This window comes from Crinia signifera, chromosome 2 (genome assembly GCF_055691185.1).
Source record: "Crinia signifera chromosome 2, ASM5569118v1, whole genome shotgun sequence".
Taxonomy (NCBI): Eukaryota; Metazoa; Chordata; class Amphibia; order Anura; family Myobatrachidae; genus Crinia; species Crinia signifera.
Genome location: NC_139218.1, coordinates 207963533 through 207991319, shown reverse-complemented (window position 1 = coordinate 207991319; position 27787 = coordinate 207963533). Strand labels below are relative to the sequence as shown.

Sequence of the window (27787 nt, the reverse complement as noted above, 5' to 3'; positions counted from 1 at the left end):
CTCATTTCAGTCCCATATAGAGCAATAAATTAACAATTGGATGTCATGTACTGGCAGGAGATTGAATTTCACCCAATACGCCAGTAAGCTAGTAATGATGTTGAAGAAAATTATAATTTAAAAAGTCAGAGTTACAGCAGACATACGGACATTTCCAATTAAATGCGCATAAGATAGGGTTTATATTAAAACAGCACCAAGGTTTACTGCAGGAAAAGACACAAAAACTACCTCTAATTACAGCATTTATTCACTTGGCATACTAGTTAAAGTGGCTTCAAATATACCATAATATTTTCCCAGAAGTAGCTGCCTCTAGAACTTCAGGCACGATTCAGAGATTTTAAATCTGCACATGCCCAATGGTTACTACCCGGGAAACAGATTGGAATTGCATAGAGATCCATGCAGTAACTGGGTGGGGATAGAGGGGTGTTTTTTTTATTTTTTTATCAAGGAGTGTGTTGTTGTTAACTGGATCTGGCTGACATGTACTGTACCAGCAAACATTATGACCAGCTATTGCTGTAATGACTAAAGGTACAGCTGATGTCTGACCAATGGTGTGACTATTTGCACACTGCTGTGGATTTACACTGCAGACAGTGGGCTTCTCAGTAGACCGTCCATTGGCTGAGACATTAGCAGACATTTGCATTAGTGGCTGCTACTAATTTGGCAGATGCTACTGCTGTAGTGTCCACCTTTGAAACCAGCCCTCCGTGTATTCCGGAAAGAGAGGCACTTCAGTACACGGCTTGCATCCTTTACCCTTTTATAGACTCCGATTGTGCATGTACTTAAGAATTAATTTATTACATTACATGCTTTGCTATTTCAATCTTTCCTAGATATATGAGTCACAATCAGCTTTAACACCATACCTAGTGAAAGCCTATAAAATATTTTTTAATTTAATTAAAAAAAAAACACACCAAGAGCAGATGTTTTAAGCTGCTGAAGTGATAAAGTGGGAGGTAATAATGCACCAGCCAATCAGCTCATAACTGTCAAGTTAGAGTCTGAAAATGGCAGTTTGGGACTGACAGGCTGCTGCGTTATCACTTCACCAGACTTAATATATCTGCCCCTAGCTGAATTTAAAAAAAGAACTCAAAGAGTCTGCTGTCACATTATGGGTGAAATGTAATAGGGTGAGAGAATCATAAAGTGAGAGATTTGTTAAGAAATCTCCAGGTTTTTTTTTAAAGCGGCAATCATTTACAAAAATTGAAGATTTCATACCAAATCTCTCAGTTTATGATTCTCTTAACCTATTACATTTCACACTTTGTATCTAGAAAGAAAAGTGCCTACACACTATATGATACACTCCATGAATGATATCGTTAACAATTTCTGTGAGCGTGCATATACACTAGAACAGTGGTTCTCAAACTGTGGTTCCTGACCCCAAAGTGGGTCATGACCATCTCTGCATGGGGTCATGACTCCATGTTGCTGACCATTAGACTGATGACTTCTCTTATCTCTCAGCCAGTGATCCAAGGAGTTTGAAAAATCAGTTGAATTGTCAGTTCAGACTCCTCGCATTATTATATGCCTCCACAGTATTGGCATGAATGTGCGGTCTGCTGACTAGACATGTGTGGTGATCGTTCTGAGGTAACTTGCTGGGGTCCTGTAATAGTTTTTATTGTCTGATGGAGTCCAAGAGCAAAATAGTTAGAGAACTGGTGCACTAGACGATATTAATGGATTTCATTAACGATATTATTTTTGTGCATATCAGTGATTATTGTAGTGTGTAAGCAACTTAAGATTCTTCAATGCTAGGCAAAATTAAAGAGTGTTGTAAGCATTTAAGTGCATAGCACACTTTGATGCAGGATGCTATGAGGCTTTAATACTTAGTTTCTCACCTTCCTATTCTCTAACTCCTGTGAGACATCCACTTGCTATTCCTTCTTTCCATTTCCATCTAATTCTATTTCCTGGGGATAAAGGGATGTGCCCTCATGACAACCCCTATTTTTCTTCCTATCCACCGTTCTTTGAGATGCTGGGCTGCCCCCAGAGAATCATCTGGCTGCACTTCAAACTCCTACAAAGTGACAGGAGTGCTGCACAAAAGTCACATGGCATCAAACGGTTCCTGTCACTGATGAGGAGCTGGTGGTTCCTCAGAAGGTGACATCCAGGTGAGAACCACAACCTCCCAGTGATGTCAAATTTGGTATACACCTAACATCTTTTCTTTTTCGTACTTCCTACCTGACTCACTTTCATGACTGATAAATGCTTGTATGTACTCTGATTGGTCAGCTCATTATCGGACATGTTGGGACACGGATCCAATAGACTATTATATTCTTTACGACACCTCTCCAAAAAGTGACGCACCATACTTATTTGTGGGCACCTAGACAGGAATGTTTCTGAGAACTGTTGGTTATGAGAAAGAAAAAAGAAAGAAAAAAAATTAGAAATACAACTATACCATACATTTTATAAATAAAACAACTGTCAGTCCTATAAGCAAAGACATTGGTAACAAGTAAAACATACAACACAGTGTTACTACAAAGTCTACTGTGAGTAACCGTCATGAACCTGTTATGGAGGAAAATGCATTCAATAACATCCCCATAGGGGCTTTATAGCCATCTGGTAATAAGGGTAAGAACCTCATGTTAATGGCTTTCGATCTATAAACTGATTTTCCATAGAACCGCATTGTCACTATAAAAAACTAGAAATATATTTCTATTTGACTAATCACAGTAATTTAAAACTATTTCTATGCAAAAATAACAAGCTCTAACATTAAGTGTCAACTGTAAATTTAAATTTCTAATAAAACAATAGCACCCAATATAAGAGTATTTTCAAATATTCTCCAAATATTCTCCAAACAACAGTAACATTTCCCATATAAGGGACAGGATGGAGCAGGACATAAACTGGATGAGTTGTTTTCAGGAGCTGGAAAAGTAGTTTTTCCCTGCACTTTGTTTCCTCGGGTTCAGAAATCAGAATAAAGACCTATTCAATCTATACGGAATTAACACATTTTAGTTATGCAGCTTGTAATTTCATCCACCTCACACAACCCATTTATTTCCTCAAGCTACGGTGACATGAAGCGAATAGGGATTTTTTACTACCGCCACATTTGTACTTAACAGTCCATATAATACAAGACATTTTTAACAATCACCAAATAAAGCATATTTCAAAACTAACACACAGATACACCATCGGCAAATATATAATGCTGAAAAGTAATTAAAGTGTCTTTTTTTTCACCCACATCAGTCTATAAATACATTCACAGTTATGGGAAAGGTTTACCGATTTATATTTCTTTATGTTACCTTTTATGCACCTATTTTACAATATACCAAACATCTCAGATAACATATTGGGTACAAGCAGCAGCTAAACAACAAGTCTGACAGAATTTTCAACATTTGAAATGTAACATGTTAACATAAAGAACAGATTTACTTACCAGGGGTGTGACGTTACCCAATCAGGAAGCCCACAAAGCCTCAGATAGTGTCAAACTACCACCACTTAATTCTGTCATGCATGCCATTTAATTCCACTGTGAATTTCCCCAAGGAAGAGGAACAACAGACAGTTCTACCGTCTTCCTGACATGCAAAGTCATAAAGCAGCGTAGCCAAGAGCATCACAAGTGGGTAGGACACCACACCCAAGGTAAGTAATAATCCTTATTTTAAATGTAACATAGTCGTGTACTCTATCCAGAACTAGGTTTCATTTTGTTAAGTTCTGGTTTAAGTGACATTAACATTCATGATTTGAGGAATTGCCCCTATAAAAAAAAACAGTGCTATAGGAGACAATACACTGTACTGCAGTCAACCATTTTGGTTTTAGCAAAATGGTTAAACACTGAAACACTGTAAAACATACAAATTCGCACATAAAATATGTATAACACACAAAAATAAATACAGCATTTATACCACTTCTCATAATATGACCTAGATTGTCTTTAGCTATGTACATAAAGTGAATAGTACAATCTACATTTCCCTTTAAGATATGTTTTCGGTTTTGTTTTTTTAAAAGATAAAAGCATCAAACTAGTTTACAATGGCAGAGGGATGCACAGGGCACTTAGTCTGAACGATCTTTTGTTTTGGTCTTTTTCCATCATCCTCTTCTTCTTCTTCATTTTCACTCTCACATACGTGAACCACCACGCTAGGTGTGGACTCTGTCCCTGCATGGAGTTCATACTTCTCCCCTAAAAGAGAAAGAAAGAGGTTAGTAGGTTAGACAGAAACCTGAGCACTATTCATCACAATACACAGGACCTAAATAGTAAAAGAATTTTAAGGGGTAATGAATATATTTATTTATATAGAGAGATCCCCAATCCGCGCTCAGCAGCACCTCTGTCAGAGAATCCAGCATATAGATATGAGAAGAAAAGAAAGTTTCAGAGGGCGCTAAGAATCAAGTCAATACAGTCAAAACAAATATTTAATATATAAAACGGCTATAAAATCACATAGAATTTGACATTAGGGCAAACCGGAAGTATACAGAAATCACATATACATCTTCATAATATGTCAGTGTAGCGTCCTTTTGAGCAATTTGACGACACGTATCATTCGGACAAAGCAGAAGGCTCCAACGCGTTTCATCATTCACATGACTTCATCAGGGCAAAGAAATAACGGTTCAACCATATGTTATCTGTAGTATATCTCCAATACAATATGTTAAAGCAATCCAATGAAGGCATATCCAAATGGACAAAAAAGAAGGATTGTCCGTTGTTCGATTTCTTTCAGGGGATAAAGTATATGCTCAAAAGAGCTGGAGATCAATTGGTTTTAACCACTGCCAACTTTCGTATTGTGACTTTGGTGGTGTAGTGCATACAGCTGGGATCCCAAACAAGGAGTGACTCCAAGATAGATATATATATATATATATATATATATATATATATATATATATATATATATATATATAGTTTCGGGGTGAGTTCTGCACCTTGAGAAAGGGGTACTGTAGACCCCGAAAAGTTGGCTTATTTATGCATGAGTTGTTATATTAAAAACATTTGACATTTATTGAAATGCCTCTGAGTGCCACCACTATCTTTTTTTTTTTTAAATTCAATAACTTTTATTGATTTTTGCATATATAGAAAATCAAACAGGTAGACACGCCAATATACAGGTGGTACACAATCAGGTATTATCATATTACATAGCAACCATGTAGAGAACAAATAGCTATTGCAGGACATATAGAACAATACCTGTGCAAGTTTTAACAACAGAAAAACCCGAAGGCGCCATTCGGGTAGATGTCTAGTATAAATTAACAGGAATGTATTGAGACAGTCTTATAATAAAGAAATGTGTGATCCCAGCTATCTCAGAGTTCATCAGGAGAACCACGTATCTGCTCAGGAGTAACAAATTGGTGTATTTATATTGACGTGTCAAACAAAAACCCCCCTACATCCCAAAGCAACCCTCCCCTTAACCCCCATCCTGTATGACCTACCCCCAACTTCGGTATACTTGGATCCCAGAACCCTAATCCCCCCCCCCCCAACTACTAACTATACTATCTAAACCTATCCCCCCCCACCTATGAAAAGGACTTTAAACGGATATCTAGCAGAAGCAAAAGTATCAGGATATTTTAAACTAGGTTAGGACCAACCCTCCTTATTCAAACATACAAGTGAAACAGTTTATTCCACTCAGCATACAGCAAGAGAAATGGAAATTGAAAATCAATTCCCATGACAGCACATCATACTGGAATATCGGACAAAGGACCGTTCTATAACACAGAATAGGATTATAACATACACAATAAAATTAAAATTAGTAAGGTACAGTATATATATGTGTAGAATCAACAATCCAATTATGTCAATTTGCTAATCTGGCCAATTTTCAGTCTCCTTATGAGGCAGAATGAGATTTCTATAAGGAGGATATGTCTCGTTCTGGCAGCTGGAGCAATATCCTGGGCACATATAACACAAAGTCCAGGAGGAAGACGTAATCTCCAATATCATGTCATAGGACTGTAGACAAACTGTGTCACCCAACACTGTATACAGGGGTGGTATACCAATCAGTCATGAACCGGTATAGGTCGACATAGAAATATGAATTCAATGAGGAGTTCAGAAGAACCGTGTCAGGGTAGGCCACAGGATCAGTAGATGTAAGCACATCTTTCACATCCATTATAGCACATCTTTTGAAGGTAGAGATAGGGGATGGGTCACTCTTCTGAGCATCAGAAAGGATAGTAATATGCAGAATTTTAGCAGGAGAGGCCATAGAAGCTGTGAGCATGGAGATATCTACTTCAACAGCTATATCTCGACTTCCAAGGGGATATAGAGAAGATGGAACACCTCCCCGGACATCATCCATCTGCCTGCATAATCTAGCAGAGGAGACATAGATCTCTCGCAGGATCTGTGATAAAAAGGATTCCATACTCATCCAAATAAGTAAACGTCTCAGGGGTGTCACAAAAACGGCTTGAGAGAGAGTACTGTAGTATAATCACAGGAAGCAAAACGCTGTCAGCGTTGCTGTAGCCAAGCATCTAAATGGGAGAAATGGCGTCAGCGCTCCAAATAGGTTGTCACTGTCCCCACTCACCACTGCAGGGAGTGCCAGATAATAATGTGGTAAAACAAAAGAGGAGGGTAGTGACACTCGTGTAGTAACCGGCAATAGCAGGATACAATGTAGCCTATGCTCAGCGCCACAGCTCGGCGATCCCGCGAGCCCAGCAAGAAGGCACTGGTTCTCCCCGCGGAGGCCGCGGCAGCAAGCCTCAATGAAGACCGCTTACCGCTCTCCCTGCCAAGGAAATCCAGGGAGGTCACCGGCGCAAGTCCCGCCAGTCCGTCAAGCCGCCCAGGAGCAAGACGCCGTGCTTCTTACAGGGGAGCCGATTACAGATGCGGCAGAGGTTCGGGAGTGTTGGTAGGCCGCAGTAGATTTTTATCATCGGAGCAGCAGGCACAGGCAGCACACCAACAGGGGCAGCAGATGTCCCGACAGGTGCCCTCCAGTCAGCCCAGGTTCCAGAGCCGCCAGCTGGGGCAGATCAGGGTAATTTGCAGGATAAATACAGGAGCTACAGGAGGTTGCTGCCTACACCTAGCTCGTCCAAGCCACGCCCCCCGCCACCACTATCTTAAAAGGTTTTTTTACGGTCACTGATTGGCATAAGTGACTGTACAGTGGACCACCATGTTCTCTCTCAGGCTGTGGTAACTTTGTAACCCTGGACTATGTACATTTTTCTGCCTGTGGTGTGTCCAACTTGGATTCGTTTTTCATGACTATTTTTGCTATATAAAAAAATAATTTTACCTTCATTATGGATGTGCTGGCTTCTTGAGATTATATATATATATATATATATATATATATATGACAATCGGATGGTCAGCACAACCTTAATGTCATTATCGGGTGCTCGTGCCACATAGGAGTTTCAATAAGTAGTAATTCGAGGCAGGCACAACCATTTGAAAAAATGCAAAAATTTTTTATAAGGTTCAAAAAAGCGTAGCAGATACAGTCCATGTCAAATTAATTTCATAGCTTCCATATACTTAACAATCGGCAATAGCAAGGAAGCATGGTGGTACTACATACAGCCGCATAGTCAGAGCTGCTCGACAGCTGTTTCGGAATGAAGGTTCCGTCGTCAGGAGCACAGTTGACTAGCTCAAAGGCCCAGGTATATATAGCACTAGCAATAAAAGACAATTACTCACCTGTGATCGCATGTGTGTTGTACGGTGGAGCGTTACGGCTTCAGCCAGCACTTGCACGTCACTTCCTTAATGAATCTAATAGGGTGTAGAGTCGTCAGAGACCTCACGTGATTCACTACGTGACATGGCTTCCTCCGGCACAGCAGTGATCACCTAGGAAACCACAACACAACTCATGCCAGCGACGTCATCACCTGGAACTCCACTCGTGATAGGTTATACACCTACCTACGTGTGCGTCACCATGGAGACGTGTCTTTGGTCGCCGGTCTTTGGTGTCAGACGGCATAGAATACACTAAGTATCAAATGCCGCTGCACTGTCAGACCCGTCAGCGCACCCATAATACACATGTTAATAAGGCTGGCCGCTTGATCTTGAGCTCACTCCAAATAAAATATAGCGATCACAGGTTTTAGTCTAAATTGCTGTGTCTCATATACCTGGTTTACAATAAACAACATCAAAAAGTGGACACAATGAATACAATAATGAAAATATTTACAAGAGTTATCTACAAAAAGCAGTTGAGGGAAAATTCCTCATTAAGACCCCCTGGAGACATGGAGGATAATTGGTTAATCCAATAACACTCTTTTTGCAATAAAAGTTTACCCCGATCCCCACCCCTACGTAAGGGGGGAATCTGATCAATAGGTTGAAAATGAAAATCTTTAAGAGTGTGTCCCTGGCTTACAAAATGTCTAGCCACCAGGGGTGTGTCAGGATCAATTTTAAACATAGCCTTCTTGATTGAAGAACGGTGTAAACCTATTCTCTCTTTTGCAGTGCGAATTGTCTTGCCAATACAAACTTTACATGGACAAAGTATTGCATATATTATATATTTGCTATCACAATTTAATTTCAACTTTATCTCATATGACTTAGATGTTAGTGGATCATTAAAGTGAGTACCCACTATTAAGTATTGGCAATTAACACATTTAAAAGGACCCATTTTTTGGTGTTAGCCAATTTGAGGCTCTGGCAGTCGTCAAATCAGATTTAGCGATAATACTTTTGAGATTGTTACTTTTTTTATAACAGAATCTGGGGTTATCATAACATAAACGTCCCAGCACCCCATCTGTCTGAATAATATGCCAGTGTCTCAAAACGACCCCCTTGATCCTCTTGGAGGCAATGGAATAGGTGGAAACAAATGTAATCCTATCCTCATCACTCTTAATCTCTGAGCGTACCAATAATTGCTCCTGTGTGAGTTCTTCACAATAAGCTATAGCTTCATCTATTTCAGTTACTGAATAACCTCTTTACTTAAACCGTGTACCCATCTCATGGAGTGTAGCCTTGGCTTCACTAGGTGACAATGTTATTCGAACCACTCGCATTAGTTGGGAAAGGGGTAAGCCCTTTTTAAGGGGCATTGGATGAAAGCTATCGGCAAAAAGAATGGTATTCTTATCAGTTGACTTTCTATACAAATTGGTAGACAGTGTACTATCCTTGTTATTAATACAGACATCAAGGAAATTCATGGTGACAGCACTAAATGTCATTGTGAATCTAATCGTAGATTCTAATGAGTTAAGATGATCAACAAACTGAGGAGCTCAGGCCCGCCAGTCCAAATCATAAACAGATCGTCAATAAATCTAACGTAAAAAGAAATATACTTAGAAAAAAGTGTATTACTCATTATATTCTGCTTCTCATACATATGCTGGGGCCATATTTGACCCCATTGCTGTACCTTGTACTTGCAAAAAAAAATGAGTTTTCAAAAAGAAAATAATTTTTGTTTAACACAATTTCTATAAGCATAAGTAAATAATTGACATTGGGACCTGCATAATGTGGACTGGCGGACACGAGACTCCTCACTGCATCAAGACCCTCATGATGTCGAATGTTGGTGTACAGGCTCGAAACATCGAGCGTCACCAACAGTGCTGATTTAGGTAAAGTTCCTAAGTTTTTTAATTTAACAATGAAGTCTGTAGTGTCTTTTAAGTAAAAGGCAGTGTTTTGGACAATGGGCTGAAGCCAAAAATCTATAAATTGAGATAATGGCTGGCAGATCGAGCCACAAGATGATACAATCGGTCTGCCCGGGGGCCGTACTAAAGTTTTGTGGACTTTAGGAAGTACATATATAATAGGGGTCCTGGGGGTGCACCTGCGTCAGGAAGGATGCTGTGGCTTCATCAATCCAACTGTTACAGAGACCAAGTTTGATTACAGCATGAACTTATTTTTTGTAATTATATGTCGGGTCATAAGTAAAAGGTTTGTAGCAGGTTTGATCAGAGAGTTGTCGCTTAATTTCATCAATATAATCAGATCTATTGAGAACAACAACAGCACCCCCTTTATCCGCTGGCCTGATGGTTATAGCGGTATTTTCCTTAAGAGTATTCACCGCCTCATTCTGTTCCCTCGTTAAATTAGAATAAGATATTCTCTGAGTTTTCATATAGGATAAAGTATCCCTTTTAACTAGACGGAAGAAAGTGTCAATAGAGCAGCGGTTCTCAAACTGTGGGTCCTGACCCCAAAGTGGGTCCCGACCTTCTCAGCATGGGGTCGCGACTCCATGTTGCTGATCATCAGGCTGATGACTTTTCTTATCTCAGTCAGTTATTCAAGGAGTCTGAAAAGTCTGTTGAATGGTCTGTAATATTAGACTCCTCCCATCACTTTGTGCCTCCACAATGCTGCCATCTATGTGCTGTCTGCTGACTACATGTGTGATGTGATGGGGTATGGTATAGTAGACTCCTCCCATCACTTTGTGCCTCCACAATGCTGCCATGTATGTGCTGTCTGCTGACCACACATGTGATGGGTTATGGTATAGTAGACTCCTCCCATCACTTTGTGCCTCCACAATGCTGCCATGTACAGTATGTCCTATCTGCTGACTATACATGTGATGTGATGACCTTCTGCAGTAATTTGCTGGGGTCCTGTCATTAATTTTATTGCCTGATGGGGTCCAACAGCAAAATAGTTTGAGAACCCCTGCAATAGAGGGATTAAGGCAGGGTGGATCAAAGTTACTTTTAGGTTTAAAAGGATTTAAATCTCGGGCCGGTGTGGGGTGTTTAATGAAATAATCTTTCAGCTTTAACAATCTTTGGAAACGGTAAAGTTCAACCTCAAAATCAAAAGGTTGTTGTCTGAAAGTTCTCACGAAAGTGAGACCCTTGGTTAATATCTCTAATTCACTCTGATTAGGTTCATAATCAGAAAGGTTGAACACTACCGTTTCCCTTTGTTCTTTTGGTTTGATTGTTTTCCACCTCCCCCTACTACCCCTTCTACAAGGTCGTTTGGTGTTTGTAACTTGTACTTGGACCGTGTCATGCTGCCTTTTTCAAAAACCTGTCTCTGATACTGGTCTGAGTCACTGGCAGATGTATGCGAATCAATATCAGTGAAATTTCTATCATGTTTGCCAGAGCGTCTCCTCCTAGGTTTGGTATTATCCCTTCAGGAATTCCTAGAGTCTCCCCCCTGTAACCATCCATAAACACGCATATCCTTCTAGTCATCTTTGACTGTTTTATATTTACTTTTTTTTTTAAAAGCAACAAATCTGAATGAAAAGCATTAACCGCCTCCTCCAATTTCACCAATAGATCACCTGTGGAATAATTTTTCAACATATCTAAAGCAGTATCATCATAATTGCCAATTTCCTGTTCAAGCAAAAGCAGATCAGTGTTAACTTGTTCTATTACTAACAACATTAATTGTAATGAACATTCATTTAAAATTTGGCACTATTGCTTGCAAAAGTTTGCATTAGACCTCCCCACCGTGGGTTGATTACGAATCCGGAAGCCTCTCGGAATTAATTTGTCCTTGTAATACTGTGACAAAGTCAGCCCATGTAAAGAAAGTTCTACCTTCCTTTTCCTCAATTTCAATAAAATTCTTTGGTGTCAAATCTTTTAACGCCGGATAGGGCTTCGGCAATTGATAATGTAGCATCCATAATGTCCACTTAAATGACAATGTCCATAGAGCCAAATAGCCCAAAGTGAAAAAGCAAAAAAAATGTGAAAAAAAAACAAAAGTAAAAAATAGAAAAAAAAAAAGAGTCCTTCAGGGTGCCAGACCACATATAATGGTTACAAGAGACAATCGGATTGTCAGCACAACCTTAATGTCATCATCGGGTGCAGGGCCGGCGCTACCCACTCAGCAGCTCCTGCAAAGCAGGGAGGCGCCATGCTGAAAAGGCGCGGTCTCCCTCCCTGCTCTGCTAAAGCTGCCTCAGCCCTCACTGTCACTGCCTCCTGCACACCGCCCGCAGTGCCTGTCTGACAGCGGGCGGCAGTATGGAGAGGCTGAGCAGCTCCCTGCACCACGCACACACTGTCCTCCTCAGTGGCGTAACTATATAATTTGCGCCCCCCCGCCAAAAAATTTTCGGCGCCCCCGCCTCCATACCTGACAGAGCCGCATCTGCGGTCACTGTCCCGTCCAGTCTCCCGCTGCTCCAGTCTCCGCTGCGCTGCTGCCCGGCCGCATCTGTCTGTGGTCACTGTCCCGTCACTCGCTCCCGGCGCCGGCTCCTGCTGATAATGAAAAGTGACTCTTAGAAAATGGCTGCCAAAACTGTCTGCAATACGGGGGCAGCCATTTTCTAAGTGTCACTTTTCATTATCAGCAGGAGCCGGCGCCGGGAGCGAGTGACGGGACAGTGACCAAAGATGCGGCCGGGCAGCAGCGCAGCGGGTAACTATAGCACCGCAGCCCCCCCGGCGCCCATAGTTACTCTGCGCCTCCCCGCCACGGCGGGGGCTGCGGTGGCTTAGTTACGCCAGTGGTCCTCCTCCTGTGACCTGCCCCCTCTTCCTCACGGACACTTGCGCTGAGGCATGTAGCGCTGTCTGTGAATGCCTGGATGACATGTCATGTCCGGCTACACCCCCTACCCATTGCTCCCTGTGCCTGTCAGCTGTCAATCAAATGACGAACAGGCAGCAGCTCCGCCTCCCCTTCCTTCCCTCTTCTCAGTGTGCTGTGCCAGTGCCATTGCCAGTCCTCAACACTCTGCCCCCTCTATCTCCTCCCCTCTTCTTCCATCTCCGCCTTCTCTCCCCTCCTTTTCCCCTCAGTCACGAGAGGGGTGTAATGGCGTCCTCAGCGTCCTGCCTACGCAAATAGAAGAGGAGGGACTGCACAAGAGTTAAACAGCAAAAGAACAGTGAGTCTTTTAATATACATGTTTATAACAAATTTTCTAATAATTGTAGATTTTTTTATATTAATTTAGACACTTTTTAAATAATGGGCTGGGTTATGTGCCTAAAAGTGGCCATACACGCTGCAATCAGGCATCGCATCGCACAGTACAAAAAGTATGTGCTGCACTGAGATGATGTATGCATACATGTACATGCAACCGAGATCCTCCATAGGATCGCATGTTGCATACACTCCCACAATCGGGCTGCAGCTTGTTGCAATGGCAATGTGAAAGGGCGCAAAATGTATGGTTTGCAGGAGGGCGCCGGACACCCTACCACCGGCCCTGATCGGGTGCCCGTGCCACATAGGAGTTTCAATGAGTAGTAATTAGAGGCAGGCACAACCATTTGAAAAAATGCACATTTTTTTATAAGGTTCAAAAAAGCGTAGCAGATACAGTCCATGTCAAATGAATTTCAAAGCTTGCATATACTTAACAAATCGGCAATAGCAAGGAAGCATGGTGGTACTGCATACAGCCGCATAGTCAGAGCTGCTCGACAGCTGTTTCGGAATGAAGGTTTCGTCGTCAGGAGCACAGTTGACTAGCTCAAAGGGCCAGGTATATATAGCACTAGCAATAGTGATCCCGCGAGCCCAGCAAGAAGGCACTGGTTCTCCCCGCGGAGGCCGCGGCAGCAAGCCTCAATGAAGACCGCTTACCGCTCTCCCTGCCAAGGAAATCCAGGGAGGTCACCGGCGCAAGTCCCGCCAGTCCGTCAAGCGCCCAGGAGCAAGACGCCGTGCTTCTTACAGGGGAGCCGATTACAGATGCGGCAGAGGTCCGGGAGTGTTGGTAGGCCGCAGTAGATTTTTATCATCGGAGCAGCAGGCACAGGCAGCACACCAACAGGGGCAGCAGATGTCCCGACAGGTGCCCTCCAGTCAGCCCAGGTTCCAGAGCCGCCAGCTGGGGCAGATCAGGGTAATTTGCAGGATAAATACAGGAGCTACAGGAGGTTGCTGCCTACACCTAGCTCGTCCAAGCCACGCCCCCCGCCACCACTATCTTAAAAGGTTTTTTTACGGTCACTGATTGGCATAAGTGACTGTACAGTGGACCACCATGTTCTCTCTCAGGCTGTGGTAACTTTGTAACCCTGGACTATGTACATTTTTCTGCCTGTGGTGTGTCCAACTTGGATTCGTTTTTCATGACTATTTTTGCTATATAAAAAAATTATTTTACCTTCATTATGGATGTGCTGGCTTCTTGAGAATATATATATATATATATATATATATATATATATATAAAAGCAACAGGGTGAGGGCACTCCAATGAAGGGATCAAGTACCGGGGTGCTGCACTGAGAGAATGGGTAGCAGTGAGACAGTAGTGGCACACACTCGGCTTTGGTAAATGAAGTTGACAGACACAAGGTGCTGCGGACAACGTTTCGGGGTTTATTCCGTTTTCAAGTCAAGAACAAAGATAAATGAAGACACTCACATATATACCAGAGACCCCAATAAAAAGGACCTCAACCGCGCTCAATAGAACAATAGCAGCACCTCTGAGGGATCCCCTGTTAGCTGAGATCCAAGGGTTTTATAGATCAGGGAAAGAGAGAGTTTCAGAGTGCGCTAACATCAAATACAAAACAATTAATACAATAATGATATTTAATTCAATTGATAAATAATTTGCAGTAAATTTAGGTTTCAAAACAGTATAGCGAACCAGCGTGTTTCGTCACCGGAAAGACTTCATCAGGGGCGAGAAAAGTGGTTTGTAACAGAGTACAATTATGTGTAAATCATCAATTAGAAACAGGCTTATTTTGTGCTGTAATCATTCATAAAAGGTCCCAAAAAGGTGGAATCAGTAAATATTGAAGGCAATCGCCATAAATCTGATTAAAAATCAACGGTGGACAAAGCAAATCAAATCATGCATAAATGGTCCAAGGGAGTAGAATCAGTGAATATTGAGGGCAATCGCCATAAATTTGATAAAAAATCAGGCTGGATAAAGCAAATCAGATCCGGGGTTCACCACCGGTTTACAAATATTGGCCCTCAATATAAAGCCTCTGTTAAGGCATTCATGGACCTACCTAAAGCAGCAGCCCACGCTGGTTCAGCTTGCTCAGACCTTGGGACCTGTGACCCATTGGGAACAGAGTCACATGAAGGGCACAATTCCCCCTGGTCCCCCTGTTTACATGATAATTTAACTTCACATATTTTGCAGTAAACCAACATGTCCCACGCTCCCTCCTCCAACACAACAGAAGTGCACCGTTCAGCCATGTTAAAAAAACACATTGCAAAATGCCAGGCAAAGCACAGAATAGTGTATCAGTGTACTTATCTGTGCTGTTTTCTGTTGCCAGCGATCAGCGAGGGAAGCGCTTTCCAGGAGAGACTGCACTCGGTGTCAGAAATCCACCCTGTTTCAGCTCCGCAGCATGGAGAGAAAAAAGGCTCCAGTGCACAGAGCAGGAAGAGACTAAGTCTCTGCTTCAGCAGGGAGGGTAGCCTTTTTGGCGCTTTCTCCCCTTTTAGCCGCTCCCACAAGTGCCTCTCCTTACCTCCAGTGTCTCCCCGTCAGTATGGGACCACTTGGAGTTGTCCGGCAGCGCCGGACTCCTATAAAAGACTTCAACTCCCTGGCGGGATTTCCGTCTTTAAGCCCGTCTAAGATGGCGGCCGCCATCGCGGGGGGTTCGTCCCCCAAGATCCCCTTCTGCAAGGAGCCGGTTAGGACACCCCCGGATCCCAGGAAAAACCTCTTTTAGATGAGAGGATAAGCGCTGTGCAGAGGGAGCAGACAGCTTCCCTCTGCACACAGAGAGCTGACAGGACGCGATTCTGTCAGCCTCTGCTGCGCTCTCAGTGTGTGTGAACTTCAAAAGAAGTAACACACTGGCCAAAACTGGCTCTAACTAGTAAATTAATAAAACAATAAAAAACTAACTAGTCTAAAAAAAATTCCAAAGAAAAAAGTGCAGCTGCAACGCAGCTGCTCTGCATAGCACCCACTCCTTTAGGTGGGCACCTAAAATGAACTGAAGCATTGTGGGATGCAGTAGGGAGGAGCCTGCTCCCAAAGACTTGAAGCATAGGTGCCTGGCTCCTGCGGACCCCTCCTACATTCCATCGTGAGCTGTGCCACCGGACAGGACGAAAGAGAAAAAACAAATGCACAATCATATATAAGAGTGATATCATGAAAATGCTCACCAGGATGCGCTCCAAATACCATGGAATGCACATCCCCCTTCAGGTGGGCATCTCCATGTACGCGCCATCTGTAAATCACCCTAGATAGTGGGCCAATGGTCCTAGCAACATGGTGCGCCCCCAGTGACACAGAGACGCCTTGACGTACGGCCTGGGGGCTTAGCCCTATAACTGCAGATATATGCAACCAAGATCTCTGTATTATCTGATTATTATGTGTATATTTCTCACTCAGTCCGCAATTGGGATACAAAATGTTTTTTCCTAACCAGAATTACCCCTCCCATCACCTCTGGTTGAGCAGCTTGCCAACAAATGTGTTGTGTTATAATTTGTAAAATAAAACAGATTTATACTTTTACTCTTTAAAATATCAGTCCTATATCCCATCGTACTCCTATCTACATACATATCAGAGGTTTTCCTTGGTTCAGTTAACAGTTATAATGATGCGTAGAAGTATAATTAAGGAGCTCTGGGTGGTGATAAAGCAATGGGTGGAGGTATAATTGAGGACCACTGGGTGGGGATATAAGAATGGGTGGAGGTATAATTAAGGAGCGCTCGGTTGGGATATAGCGATGGGTGGAGGTATAACTCAGGAGCTCTAGGTGGCGATATAGCAATGGGTGGAGGTATAATTTAGGAGCAATAGGTGGAGGTATAATTCAGGAGCGCTAGGTGGTGATATAGCGATGGGTGGAGGTATAAATCAGGTGTGCTTGGTGGGGATATAGCAAGGGGTGGAGGTATAATTCAGGAGCTCTGGGTGGTGATATAGCAATGGGTGGAAGTATAACTCAGGAGCTCTGGGTGGTGATATAGCAATGGGTGAAGGTATAATTCAGGAGCACTAGGGGGTGATATAGCAAAGGGTGGAGGTATAATTCAGGAGCGCTGGGTGGCAATATAGCAATGGGTGGAGGTATAATTCAGGAGTGCTAGGTGGTGATATAGCAATGGGTGGAGGTATAATTCCGGAGCGCTAGGTGGTGATATAGTGATAAATGGAGGTATAATTCAGGAGCGCTGGATGGGGATATAGCAAGGGGTGGAGGTATAACTCAGGAGCTCTGGGTGGTGATATAGCACTGCGATCCATTCGCTAGGCGGGGTTTGGTACATTCGCTTTGGCTCGTACATGGGTCCAAGCGAAGCGATCAGAATAAGGGCCTTTTAGCGTTGTCTGGATTTATCTACTCAATGCGGACATTTATGAATTTTCTTGCAAGCGATGAATGGGGCTGCTAAGAAGATACAGAGGTGAACGATAGAATCAGAACTCACAGAGGAAAATGAGATTGGGAATAAAGAACGTAGGTCAATTTATGTATGGCAAAATTTGTTAAAAGATATGTTCTAAGTACACTTATCTTATTGATATAATGTATTTGTACAGATGCAAACATAAATGACATACACTATGGGTTTAGTCACGCCAAACAGCTCCTCTGGGCATACCAGATCGGTGCCGAAAATGCTTTCAAAATGTGTAATTTATTCAGATAAAACTGTATGCAACAAAACTACTTTGCTAGATTACACTGCCCAATTTTATGAGCGATATAGCATGCAACTGTTGCCGACAACATGCAGCCAAATTCAGATGTATGCTTTTGGCTGCTGGGTCAACCAAGCAGTGCAGCAGACGAGACAACCCAAATGTTGGCACACAGAGCATGCAGTATTGCGTACACACCACCAGTACATGTGGGCCAGTCTGGCCCAGAGTATATCTTTGAAGGACAAAAGGAGCAGAATATTATCAAAGAGGAAAACAATAGCTATATTATAGAACTAGTATTGCATTCATTTCTATTGCAAAACAAATACAATTATTAAGATTGCATTCTGAGGCTAGGTTGAACTAGGTCTATAAAATATGGAAATATTTATTTTAGTAGTATGAGGTGTATTCTACAGTATGTCTATTTAAGAAGATCCTATCCAATTATTACAAACAATGTACCTGGGCCAAGTTTCGAAACAGCACACAGCAGATCATAGTTGAGACCTGGTGTTGGGTCTCCACTTTGTTTCCATCCTACAGGTGGAGATGCTGGAGGAGAGATCAGGAACTGCTTTGTAGGCTTTGGAGGCAACAGAAAGGATTTTTCTCCTTCCTCATTAGACATTTGAACCTGGAAAAATTATTTGAGTTATTCAAGAGAAAAAAAAAAGAAAAAAACTACCGGTACTTCATCATTATCATAGCATCTCTCAGGCAAGTCAGTATTTCATAAATCAACACATCACAGTGCACTTTAAATATAAAAACCATAAAGCATCTTCACTTTTAATTGAAGCTTCAATTGTCCATTGGATATTCTCTTCTTCACCAAAATATATTTTCACAAATAATCTTCAGCTATAGCAGTTATTTTCAACCTTGTTAACTTGCAGCACACTAAATAGGATTTTAAAATTACCAAGACACACCATGAGATCCCCACAGGGCAAAACACATTGGCCCCCACAGGGGGAAAAAACAACCTATTAGCCCCCCATATAAAAAATAATGACATTGGTCCCCACAGGTAAAAAAAATTCTAGAGCTAATTGTACTTTTGATTCTGCCTTACAGATCTACATGACTAGTCAAATGTGGCTACAATTCTAAATAGTTGGGTTAGGTTAGTCATTCCGGTCCTTTCCAGCATCTCAGGGGCATGTAGCTGCAGTCTGAAGAGAACCACATTCAGTAACAGAGGTCTGGTGCCATATTTTTTTTTGTAGATTTTAACAAGTAAACACACTCATCAGAATCAGTTGAAGCCTTGATCTTAACCAAGGAAAAGGCACGTAAACTCATTTTGGAAGATGACAACAAGGGTGCAACTCCCAAAGACAATAGAGTTGCCTCCCTCCGGGCGGGATATGGTCATTGGGTCACCAGCATGATGGTCGACATGCATTTAGGTCGACATGACTTAAGGTCGACATTGGTAAGGTCGACAGGGTCATCAGTTCGACATGGTTTTTTTTGAGCCAAAAGTGCAGACAGATGGTATTTCATGCCCTACCATCCACTAGGGCGTGGTAGGAGAATAACAGTGTGCAGAGCGTAGCGAGGCACCGTGCCCGATGTCGGCTTAGTCTCAGGATCCCTGCTAGCATTCGTGTTCCCGCTAGGCTGTTTTAGCAGGGTGCTGCGCCCTGCCCAATTCTTAAAGGGCACCCTGCCTCTCTGGAAGCGCCCCGCTAGAACAGCCTGCCTTCCTCCCTGCAGGTGACACTGGGGAAGCCCGGCGACGCTGTAGATAGCGATGCCCGGCGCTTCCCTGGCAGTGCAAAGCCTTCAGGGCGGCCGGGCCCGCCCCCTTCTATGACAGCGGTGGCCGGGCCCGCCCCTTTTTTATCACGGTGCGGCATTGATGCCCGGGAACGCCCCTTGTGTGATGTCCGCGGCCCAGGACTGCCCAAAATAGTGACGTCAGCGGGCGCGGTCCGCCCTCTTCACAGCACGCCCTGCCCGCCGAAGATCCGAGAAGGAACACTAACCATGTATAGGAGACATGATGGCTCTTGCTGGGTACCACTCCGCCTGCGCTGCAGCAAGCAGAAGTGTACCTGCCGCAGAATGTAAATCTGATCCAGACCCACCGTGTGTTGTGTCACAATTTTTATTTGAGTGGAGGGGGGAACCAAAATTCAACTTACCTATGGGCGACTAGGATGAAATTACGCCTCTGGATGAAAGTACACTTTATATAAATGGTACTTTATAAAGAAAAAAAGTATGAACATATTGTAAGAAAACAAAAAATAAACCCAGATAAATGCCTGCATAGGAAAGAAATGGTTATTCCACAGTGAAGGTAATTTTATCTACAATTATCCCTTAATTATTGCACTGCATACTGTTAAGGCCCATACACACTGGGCGATTTTGAGCTGAAAGCCGCCTAAAACTTGCTGTTTTGAGCGGCTTTCAGGTCAAAGCCGCCCAGTGTGTACGGCCTGGCAATGAGCGGTGATAAGCGCTCCCACATTATCATCGAGAATGCCATTCATCTGCTTCTATTACCAGCAGATAGGGATGCCAATCCCGGGGCATTTTTTCAATCCCGGGATTGAAAAATGCTCAATCCCGGGATTCCCGGGATTGGCATCCTTAGTTTGCTGGCATGTGCCCGATACCCACCCCCACACCGGCCGACCCGCAGATTTACTTACATTGGCAGGCGGGCGGCCGGGAGTGGTGTGGGTTCTGAGGTGCACGGTGCCGTCGGGCTCGTGCACCTCCTCATATCAGCACTGCAGCCGGGAGGAAGGCGCGGGCGGGCCGGCGTCGGTGAATGGCCGGGCTGGCCGGCGCAGGAGAAGAGGTGGGGGTGGGCGGCCAGGAGGAGTGACACTGACAGCAGTGTGGGGCTGTGGGCGGTGTGCGTGGCCTGCACAGCGTGACCGTCACGCTGCGCAGGCCGCACGCAGGGTCTGGAACAGTCGGGCAGCGTCTGAGCGAGTGTTCAGACGCTGCCCGGTATTAGACTGCGCATGCGCAGTCTAATACCGAAATCCCGGGATTGGATACTCCAATCCCGGGATTGAAATCCCGGACTTTTTAGGGCCAAATCCCGGGATCCCGCCGATCCCGAGATTGGCCACCCTACCAGCAGATGAGCGACTTTGTGGATGGCTTTGCATAGAGCTGTGCTATGCAAAGCCGTCCACCCCCTGCTGACAGCACCGGGCAGGGGGCAAAGCTGCTCAGTGTGTATGCACTGAGCAGCTTTCCCCCAGTGATGACAGCGATCATCACTGTCCATACATGCTGGGCATTATCGCCCAGTGGGGTGTGGATCAGTTGGTCACCAGCAAGTTGTTAGACAGTCATTAGGTCGACACCATTAGGTCCACATGCAGGAAGGTCCACATGCAGGAAGGTCCTGGATGGCTGACCTTGACACTACAACTGTTGCTGAACTACACATCCCAGCATGCTCTGCTTCAGTTTTGCTATTTGGCCATGCTAAATCTGATGCAGAGCATGCTGGGATGTGTAGTTCAGCAACAGCTTGAGTGTCAAGGTTAGCCATCAAGAGTCTAGGTCAACATGGGTTAGGTCGACAGGGTCATTGGGTTGAGAGGGTCATTAGGTCGACATTGCTGGTGACCCAATGACTGTATCCCGCCCAGTGTATATAGACCTTTAGAATTTTTGGACCAAGAACTCTGCTCAGAATATCTGCTTCTCAAACCCAAACCCTTTCTTTTGCCATAAATCCAGATAATACTTCTCTTCAGAGTCAATAGCAAAAGAACTTTATAGATGAAACAATGGCCCTCATTCCGGTTGAATGGCCCTCAACTTACGCGCTCGCCGTACATGCAAATGTCCGCCCCTCTGGCCGCTAAATGTCCCCGAAGGACTGCAAATGGATGTTGCATAAACATCCATTCGAAGCCTTGCATGGGTGCCCAAATCATTCGATGGTCGTCGACTATTGAATGATTTCTAAAGCGCTTGCTATTCAAAGTCACTCTATTGTGATTTAGATTAGCGGTGCCCTGCTCCGAGAACAGGGCGGGCAGCTGACATCGGGTGACATCAGCTGGCGGCCCCCGGAAGGCAGGAAGCTGCCGCCGTTCACATGAGCGCACCCAGCATTTTTGTGGGTACGCCCATGAAATGCTGGATCAGAGCCGGCCCTAGCCTAAATTACACCCTAGGCAAGATTTTGACTGTTGCCCCCTTGCACCGCCACTAGTTCCGTCTCTGACCCTGCTCCCCTTTCCCAGCATCATCAACCCTCATCATAGCAGTCATCATTTTGGTGCTCCTACCCGCAATATTTTAAATAGAAACAGCGCACCCATTCGGTGCGGAGCCCAAACAGGGGTGTGTTCTTGCTGGGAAGGGGCATGGCCATACAATAGTACCCCCAAATCAAATTATGCCACACAGTAGTGCAACTTTATTCACATTATATCATGCGATGGTGTCCCTTATTCACGTTACATCACACAGTAGTACCACTTTACCTTATGTACATTACTCCTCATATTATTCACTTATACCATTAGAAAAAAATCCTGAGAAAATATTGTATTTTAAGCACCTCCATGGCCACACTGCAACCCAGCATAAAGCAGGGTGTGCTGGGCAGAGGAGAAGAGCTGCAGCTGCTGCTGTCACTTAAGGGGACGGGGCCCGGGGCACCCATTTGGGCCCTTCCATCAGACTTTGGCCTGGGTAATTTGTACCCCCTACCCCTTTTTCTCGGCACCCCTGATAATACCACACAGTAATGCCCCTTACACATGACACACCTTATTAATGTCCTTATAACCATAATGCCCCTTACACATTATGCCAACCTTTATTAATGCCCTTCATACACATTTATACATGACACACAAAATGCCCCTTACACATATGCCGAACACTATTGCACAACCCACCCACAGACAGGACTCGCACAGCCGCTAACAGCCTCAGTCACACACACAAAATAGGCATGCTGCATATCATTTTAATCAGCAGAAGCTGCTGATGCCCCTAGGCATTTCAAATGCCCTAGGCAATTGCCTAGTTGGCCTATGCCTTAGGCCGGCTCTGTGCTGGATGTTCGCATGCAAATGCCCCCTGCTGTGAGCACCTTGGAGACTATGCAAGTCTCTGAGGGCGCCTGCAGAGATGACCTGCGCATATTCGCCTATGTGCATGTGCAGATCTTAACATCGGATGCTGTTGCAAATTCACAATGTAGCATACCGACCAGAATGAGGGCCAATGTTTGGAGATCTATACAGTAGATTTAAAAGACTATTTTATAAAGCTGCAAAATTCACAACAGCAGGGACTGACGTGAATAAAGCTACTACAATTCCATTCTACAGACACTAAAAAGAAAAAAATATATAAGCCTAGCATTAAAGTAGGGTTTTAAATTGTGGGAGGAAATGAGACCACCCACAGATAGCCAAAGTAAATATACTGTAAGGAGTGCGTACACACCACAAGCATACAGTATAGTATATTGGTTGCCGCAAAGACTAACTACTCTATCAGTGGTTCTCAGCATCAACCCTTACGTTTTCCCAACAGGTCATGATTTGTAAATGTTTCTGTACTACGGAAGCAAGTGGGATAATTACTGAGCTAGCCAAATATATTATCTAGTGATCCCTCCAGGGTTACACGAAGGCAGTGCACCAGGAAAAGGGGGCACTTTGAATGCGGTGGGCCGGGCCCGCCGATGCCACTAATTTGGGTGGGCCTGCCCACCAACGTCACTAATGTGGGTGGGCCCTGCGTAGATGTTGGTCTTCCCCGAGCGCTGCGGACGGGCTCGGATGGTTTAGTAGGGCGCCGCTAAATGGGCAGGGAGCATTTTGCCCTTCTAAATCGGGCAGGATGGTGCTGCTAAAACAGCTTAGAGTGAACACTATTATCTTACTGATGTATGGTTAAAGATATCCACTACTATACCAATTCTCACTCATAATTACTGTATTGGAAACATGTTGCATGGTTTGAAAGAGTTATATTACTGCTGCTGCTAGGGTTTACCATAAGTAACATAGGAGCAGATGTAGTATGCCGGTGAAGTGATAATGCACCAGCCAATCAGCTGTATTTGAAAAATGACAGTTAACAGCTGATTGGCTGGTGCAGGCTTAATACATCCACCCCGTTATTTCATAGATCTATCCGGCTTCGATTCAAAGGTTCAGTCTGATGGTGTAATAAAAAAATAAATGTTTTCCTGGCACACATTAGGCCCCATTAATACCAAATTAGCACAATTTAAATGCTACAACCCAGTACTGTTGTAGCTAATATACATTATTTTTTCTTCTAGAAGTAACCATTAGATTATGACTAAACAATGAATAAATAAATGGAATAAAGGAATTTATACGGTGCACACATTCTGCAGTGCTTTTTTAGAGGATGTTCATTCACATCAGTCTCTGTCATAGTGGAACTTACAACTTACATTCCCCACCACATCGACACACAGGGTGCAATTCAATTCAAGTAGTCAATTAACACATGCTAACTTTGGGGAACATGGAGAGAACATACAAAGTACACACCAATAGGGTTCTGTTTGGTATCAAACCCATGACTTCAGTGCAGTGAAGCTGTAAAAGGAAACACTTAGTGACTAAATATTTTTCTTAGTAACTTTAATTTATATAGCACAAGCATATTATGTAGCACTCTGTATATTATGTAGCAATATACAGAGAATATTTAACCATTTTTGAATGGATACTACCAGCAGGATAATGGCATCATGTCACAAAGCACACATCAGCTCAAGCTTGTTCTAAAAAGTTCAGTGTACCCCAAAGGCCTCCAGTTACAGGACCTTAATCTATTAGAGCGCCATCTGGTGGTGGAACAGGAGAGTCGCAGCATGGATGTCCATCTGACAGAACTGCATCAAGTCAGGGGTGGGCAATAGGGTTGGGATCGTTTGGTCTACAGCATGTTGGTCGACAAGCATAAGGTCGACATGGGACAAGGTTGACACAAGCATTAGGTCGACAGTGTCTAGGTAGACATGGGGTTTTTCAGGTCTTTTACCGGAATGTCGACACAGTTGAAATGGACACAGTTTCCAGTGCACCGCATCCCCTCACATCGCTCGCCATGCTTTGGGCACGGTGCCTCGCTGCACACTACTTTATCCTCCCAACATGCCCTAGTGCACGGCTGGGCAACGCCGGCCCTCCAGATGTTAGTGAACTACACATCCCAGGATGCATTGCATTAGTTTTGCTATGTGGCCATGCTGAAACTGATGCCAGGCATGCTGGGATGTGTAGTTCATCAACATCTGGAGGGCCGGTGTTGCCCAGCCCTGCCCTAGTGGATGGTAGGGCATGGAAAACCGCCTGTCGGCACATGTCGGCTCAGAAAACAGTGAAAAACCCTATGTCAACAGTTATGCTTGTGTCGACCTAATGGCCTGCCGACCTAAACCCATGTCGACCTAACGGTGTCGACCCAATGCTTGTAGTGCAACATGCTGTAGACCAAATGACCGTATCCCGGGCAATAAGCAGCCCCTCAGCTGTTGATGAACTACACATCCCATCATGCCTTGCATCAGTTTTAGCATGGCCAAATAGTAAAGGCATGCAGGGTCCTTGATGTGTAGTTCATCAACAGCTGGAGGGCCGCTTATTGCCCACCCCTGAACTAAGTGATCTTGTTATGTTACCATGCTGTAGAATCACTTGAGAATGTTTCCAGCATCTTGCTGAATCCAAGTCATAAAGAACACAAGATTTTCTGTGTACAAAAGGGAGGATCATACGCAGTACTAGTAAAGGTGAAACTAATGCTGCTTTCCCACTGCCTACACGGGTAATGACCCGTTTTTTTTAAACGGGTCTTTAAACGGGTAAGAGCCATAAAGACTCTTTCCCACTGCAGCTTTTAAACGGTAAATTACCGTTTAAAAGCTGTTTTTGTCACATTCACACTTACCCGTTTAAAAACCTGTTTAAGCAGTGTAAAGATAGGGGGGGGGGAGAATTTAAAAAAAAAAAAAACGGCGTGGGGTCCCCCCCACTGCCGTAACCAGCACCAGGCTGAAAGAGCCGGGGCTGGTAATAAAAAATCAGGAAACCCGACAAATAGGGGTTCCCTGATTTTTTACAACCAGCCCCAGGCTCCAGGTCCGGGGCTGGTTCCCAAAATACGGGGCACAAAATGACTAGTGGTCCCCCGTATTTTAAGAACCAGCCCCAGGCACAACCAGCCAGCAGGGTAATGCCACAGCCGGGGGACACTTATTATATAAGTTCCCGCGGCCAAAGCATTAACCCTACCGACCAGTCAGCCTGGCCAGGGGCCCTGGGGGAGTGGGGACCCCCCCAATAAAGGGGTCCCCCCCTCCAGGACTTACCTGACCAGGCTGAAGCCTGGTGCTGTCCTCGATGCCCCTGGGCGGTGGGCATCGAGCTGATGGTATGGTGTAAAAAATAGAATAAAAACCATTGTCTTTTACTGGTGAACTATGAGTCCCAGCAAGCCTCCCCCGCAAGCTGGGACTTGGAGAACCACAAGTCCCAGCCTGCGGGGCATTAAAGGGCCCGCTGGGTCTTGTAGTTCCACAGTAAAAGAAAGAGTTAAATAAACACACTGACACACGTGAAAAATAAAAGTTTAATACATACATAACACATACATACTGATACTTACCTATCTTGAGCCCGTAGGTAGCCCTGGTCCTGATGTCCTGGTCCGTGTCGGCGTCTGTATCCATGTCAGCATCCCTGTCGGCGACGGCGTCGGCGGTCCGGAGTCCGAAGAAATCCATGTGGAGCTGTGGAAGGAAACCATACTCACCTGTCCCAGCGCGACGTAGTCCAGGTAAGGTCTTTGCAAAAAAAACAAACCGACACCCGAACCAAGCGGACAGCTGAGAGCCGCACGGTGTTTACATCGTGCGGCTCCGCCTCCCGAATGTCGCTATTGGCCGCCTTGCGGCCTAGCGGCTCCTGATTGGCCGCTAGGCCGCAAGGCGGCCAATAGCGGCATTCGGGAGGCGGAGCCGCATGATGTAAACAAACACTGTGCGTCTCCGTGTCCGCTTGGTTCGGGTGTTCGGTTTGTTTTTTTTGCAAAGACCTTACCTGGACTACGTCGCGCTGGGACAGGTGAGTATGGTTTCCTTCCACAGCTTCCCAAATGGATTTCTTCGGACTCCGGACCGCCGACGCCGACAGGGATGCCGACATGGATACAGACGCCAACACGGACCAGGACATCAGGACCAGGGCTACCTACGGGCTCAAGATAGGTAAGTATCAGTATGTATGTGTTATGTATGTATTAAACTTTTATTTTTCACGTGTGTCAGTGTGTTTATTTATCTCTTTCTTTTACTGTGGAACTACAAGACCCAGCGGGCCCTTTAATGCCCCGCAGGCTGGGACTTGTGGTTCTCCAAGTCCCAGCTTGCGGGGGAGGCTTGCTGGGACTCATAGTTCACCAGTAAAAGACAATGGTTTTTATTCTATTTTTTACACCATACCATCAGCTCGATGCCCACCGCCCAGGGGCATCGAGGACAGCACCAGGCTTCAGCCTGGTCAGGTAAGTCCTGGAGGGGGGGGGACCCCTTTATTGGGGGGGTCCCCACTCCCCCAGGGCCCCTGGCCAGGCTGACTGGTCGGTAGGGTTAATGCTTTGGCCGCGGGAACTTATATAATAAGTGTCCCCCGGCTGTGGCATTACCCTGCTGGCTGGTTGTGCCTGGGGCTGGTTCTTAAAATACGGGGGACCCCTAGTCATTTTGTCCCCCGTATTTTGGGAACCAGCCCCGGACCTGGAGCCTGGGGCTGGTTGTAAAAAATCAGGGAACCCCTATTTGTCGGGTTTCCTGATTTTTTTAATACCAGCCCCGGCTCCTTCAGCCTGGTGCTGGTTACGGCAGTGGGGGGGGACCCCATGCCCTTTTTTTTTTAACGGGTAAAGGGCTACCCCTTTCCCACTGCCGAAAAAACGGCTCCTACACGTTAAAAACACTGCTTTTTACACGGGTAACAAAAACCGGTATTTGTTACCCGTGTAAAGCAACCTGGAGCTTTCCCACTGCAGCTCTAGCCGTTTAA

The 27787-nt window shown here is 44.5% G+C and overlaps 1 protein-coding gene across 2 annotated transcripts in view; it reads right to left on the bottom strand.

Annotated features, from left to right (window-relative positions):
• Nucleotides 1-2213: 2213 nt before the first annotated feature.
• RCAN3 (regulator of calcineurin 3) overlaps nt 2214-27787 on the bottom strand; it is a 41251-nt gene continuing 15677 nt past the window's right edge. Inside the window, exons 1-3 of one of the 2 annotated variants that reach the window (XM_083173618.1) lie at nt 24251-24403; nt 18174-18345; nt 2214-4243 (exon numbers count right to left, since the gene is read on the bottom strand). In XM_083173618.1, coding sequence (XP_083029744.1) covers nt 4080-4243; nt 18174-18345; nt 24251-24280 — 366 coding nt within the window. In that variant the 5' untranslated portion in view covers nt 24281-24403 and the 3' untranslated portion in view covers nt 2214-4079. Of the gene's footprint in view, nt 4244-18173; nt 18346-24250; nt 24404-27787 lie in introns of those variants that run through there. The other variant, XM_083173617.1, reaches the window with a different exon arrangement.